General features: G+C 40.0%; 1 protein-coding gene across 1 annotated transcript in view; it reads right to left on the reverse strand.

Annotated features, from left to right (window-relative positions):
- The window catches only part of LOC103393605 (homeobox protein Dlx4a-like), a 6,795-nt gene extending 2,577 nt beyond the window's left edge, over positions 1–4,218 (reverse strand). Inside the window, exons 1-2 of the mRNA XM_008330618.2 lie at positions 3,758–4,218; positions 952–1,148 (exon numbers count right to left, since the gene is read on the reverse strand). Coding sequence (XP_008328840.1) covers positions 952–1,148; positions 3,758–4,073 — 513 coding nt within the window. The 5' untranslated portion in view covers positions 4,074–4,218. The remainder of the gene's footprint in view (positions 1–951; positions 1,149–3,757) is intronic.
- Between the last annotated feature and the right edge of the window lie 21 nt (positions 4,219–4,239).

The raw sequence follows: 4,239 nt of genomic DNA on the forward strand, positions 1-4,239 counted from the left end.
GGCGGGAAAGGAAAACTGCTGAGTCAGCAGTGGTGGTTTTTTTTTTGCTTGTTTTTTTTTTTGGATCTGAAATATTTGATACACACACACACACACACCTTACAAACATACGTCTAATCTGAGTCGTTAAACTCTAAACACGTCATTATTGTCTCACATTATAACTTTAACGTGTGTGTGTGTGTGTGTGTGAGAGAGAGAGAGAGAGAGAGAGAGACCTCTGCTACGTGCCATTTCTCAGCTGTGTCTGGGAACATTCTAGATCTGGACGTACAGTGGTCAGTGATTGGCTGGTGACTTAATGACAGGGGGCGGGGCAGAGGTGGGCTGTGAGGTCATCGCTGTCTCAGACCGTGAGTGTGTGTGTGTGTGTGTGTGTGTGTGTGTGTTTGGTCCGACTATATAACTATAAATATATATATATATACACATGTGTGTGTGTCATATTGTTGTTGACTAATCTAATCTAATCTAATCTAATCTAATCTCTAGATTATCTGCAGCTGCAGCAGTAATAAAATACATTAACTGTAAATTAATTATTTGGTTAATTCAGGTGAAAATTGTATTCAAATGAAAAGTAAACTATGTAAATAATAATCATCATAATAATTTTGTTTTTATCACCTCCCCCCCCCACAGTGCTGCTCCACTGCTCCACTGCTCTGACTTCAGGTCTGACTCCATTTCACATGACACTTAATGACAGACTCTCACCAGGTGCCAGCATTTAATTACACATCAAAGTCAACCTGTGTGTGTGTGTGTGTGACATCCTGGATCAAATACGTCCTGTCGGCTGTTTGTCTTTTGAGCGTAACTTAAATTAAAATGTCCTGACATACATGAGAAATATAAATATACATACGTAAATATATGAGTAACTGATGTAAAAGTGGAGGTTGTGGTTGTGGTGGTGGTTGTGGTTGTGTGTGTGTGTGTGTGTGGTACCTGGGTCTGCGTCAGGCCCAGTTTGGCTGCCAGGTCGGCCCGCTCAGGCAGGGCCAGGTACTGGGTTTGCTGGAATCGCTGGTTGAGGGCCTGGAGCTGCAGACTGGAGTAGATGGTCCGAGGCTTCCTGATCTTTTTGCCTTTGCCGTTCAGCCTCACCTCCCCGTTCTCTATCACCGTGGTCGGCTTCTCGTGTTCTGCAGAGAGGAAGAGAGGTTCATGGTGTCTGTGGTGTGGGGCGGCAGCAGAAGGTCGGCGTGTGTTGGAGGATGGGGGGGGTGACTTTAGCAACACTCAGAAACGTTGGTGTTTACGTTTTGGTTGGAGTTTGGTTTTTTTTTCTACCCAGAACTTCAGAGAAATGTTGACAGAAAAATAAACGACTTGTACTTCATCATATCAGGGAAAGTTCCACAGATTTGACAGATTTATGACAGCAAAACAAGAGTGGGTGAAGAGTGACTTCACCTCCTTCTCCTTCTCCTTCACCTCCTGCTTCACCTCCTGCTTCACCTCCTCCTTCTCCTACCCCACGGTGAACGTGAGCCCACACTGACTGTTGTTTTGACATGAGCTCATAGCCTCCAGTGGAGGAGAGAGCAGCAGAGAACAGCTGGGTTCTCGGCCCCACAAGACGTTCTCATTGTGTAACTGAGCTGCAGCTCAGTTGTTCCAGCAGTCGGACCGCGGTTCATCAGGGCTGGGGGAGGAGGAGGAGGAGGACGAGGACGAGGAGGTGAGGGCTGAAGACAGAAGGACCAGTGAGAAATTAGAGGAAAAGGAAAAATGGGGGGTGGGAGGGGGAGAGGAAAAGACGACGACCGTCTGAGAAGGAAACAAATGTTTGAAGGACATCTGTTTATATTTGTTGTCATTTGTTCTTTGATGACAGACTGCACCGCTATATAAATACAATTAATAATAATATTAATTATAATTATAATAATAATATTAACAGGTTGTGTCCTTCGCCTTGTAGTGTCATTATTATTTATGTCGAAGAGAAAAAGAAATTCAAATATATCAAAAATCTGAAGTGTAAAAATTGAATTAAAAAGAATTTGCCAGTTGGTAAAATTTGTTAATTTCTCAGCTAGTGTTTATTTATTTATTTAATATAAATTGTTAGTGATCTTGTCCAGAATTTAAATTAAATACATTTTAATTCCTTCTTTAACGTTGAATGAACGACAGTGGAAACGGTTTTGATGTGAATTCGGTTTAAGTGTGATTTGACTGAATTAAATGAATATATATATATATTACAAATAAATATGTCCCAGACAAAGACTGAGAAATGTAAAAAAAATGTTACATTTAATATTTATGCAACATCTATTGTAAAAAAAAATAAATTCTGGTCAGTGACGATGGATCTCCTTCATTTAAAACAACGCAGTAAAAAAATCACCGTTTGGTTTCATCATCATCATCATCATCATCATTACCATTATTACAACATCATCATCATCATTATTATTATAATTATTATTAGTGATATGATCTACATCTGTCAGTAATTAATGTAACATCGTCTCATAGTTGACAAACAGCCATGAAAAACAGACTCAGTGAATTCTGTAGAAAAAAAAATCTCAGGACGGACGTTGGGAAAATCAAATTTTTTTTTTTTTCAGATTACATTGAAATATTTGTCAAGAAAAAATACAGACCTGAAATTATTAATTTACTCTGGATTTTAATTTAATTACCAATTAATCTCTGCGATTATTAATTATTAATTTACACCAGTGTTGGGAGAATTATCTACAATAAAAACAATTATTACTATTATTATTATTATTGTTTTATTATTATAAATATTATTATTATTGCATGAAAAGGCCGCAGGATTTTTTTTTTTTTTTTTTGGAGAGATAATATGATGGTATGACAGTGAGGGTGAGGATGAGGGTGAGAGTTAAGGTGAGGGTGAGGCTGTGGGACACCACAGGCCGACGGCCGGGCCTCGACAGCCCATAATGCACTGCAGACAGGCGGCTGCTGCTGTGGCTGTGGCCGAGTGTGGATCCAATTACTGGACTGAACTGTGGTTTAGGTCCAAGTTTTCTTTTCTGATTATTGACTGTAGTTGTGATGATGACGTCACTGCGAACAGACACTGGCAATGTTTAGAGAATTCTCTTTCTTTTTTTTTCTTTTTTAAATTCCCTTCAGTCAAACTGAGACTTTTTTATCTGGTCTGTAGCAGTGACCAAAATCAACCGACAGAAACTGACCATGTCGTAAAATCACTCCTGTTTTTTTCTTTCTTTCTTTCTTTATTGATTGATTGATTATTTATTTATTATTTATTGTTATTTACTTTCACAGAGACAGGGGAGCCCCGCCCACACTGGAGACCCCTTTATTAGGTGGTCGTAATTTATTTTAAATTTCTTACGTTTAATAGTTAAAATATATTCGTTGTTTTTTTATTTTAATGACCATTAAATGTATCTATATATAAAATATCGAATAAAAAACAGGCAGAAATATGTATAATTTTATGGAGGGGGTGAAGGCCACAAAGAAAGACGGGAAAATATTTAAGCTTAAAAATGTCTTTGAGAAATCTTGAAAAAATTTAAAACATTAAAAAAATTAATAAATTAAAGTCTGAAACAGAGTCAATAAAACTAATAATTCAAAGAGTTTCAGTTTGTTCTCCCGGGTGAAGGTGTCGCAGACTGTGGTTTTTGACGGAATTATAATATATTTAGCATCAGCAACAATCAGGTGAAAAACATTAATAATTATTAATTAAATAATAGTTAAATTAAAAAAAAAACCCTGCAACATATACCTGTATCTTCCAGCCTGCTGTGGCCCAGCGGGCCTCCGTGCCCCCCGTGCTGGTAGGGCAGATAGGCCCCGGGGTGGTGTGCGCCCACCGGGCTGTGGTAGGACGGGTATCCCAACGGGCGACCGTACGATGACGCACCGGGGGCGAAGGGCCCGTCATGCTGCGCGTGAAGACCGTGCACCGGGTAATGGTTGTGGGAAAAGCCCGGCGAGGGCTGCTGGTGTCCGGGGAAGCCGTGGCCGCCGAATTCCAAAAAGGCCGACTTGGACGGATCAGGCGGGACCAGAGAGTCCGATATTGAGCTCATCGTCATCATTGGGGCTGCGGGTCAGAGACGTGCGGGGAAACGAGAGGGTAGTCGAGCTGCTAAGACCTCCGGGCGGGCGACATCATCAAGTGACGCAGCATCAAGGACAATATATACATATAAATATATATTATTACTAATAATAATAATAACAATGTCGTCAAAGTGTTCGAAG

This window comes from Cynoglossus semilaevis, chromosome 17 (assembly GCF_000523025.1).
Source record: "Cynoglossus semilaevis isolate Cse_v1.0 chromosome 17, Cse_v1.0, whole genome shotgun sequence".
NCBI classification, from domain to species: Eukaryota; Metazoa; Chordata; class Actinopteri; order Pleuronectiformes; family Cynoglossidae; genus Cynoglossus; species Cynoglossus semilaevis.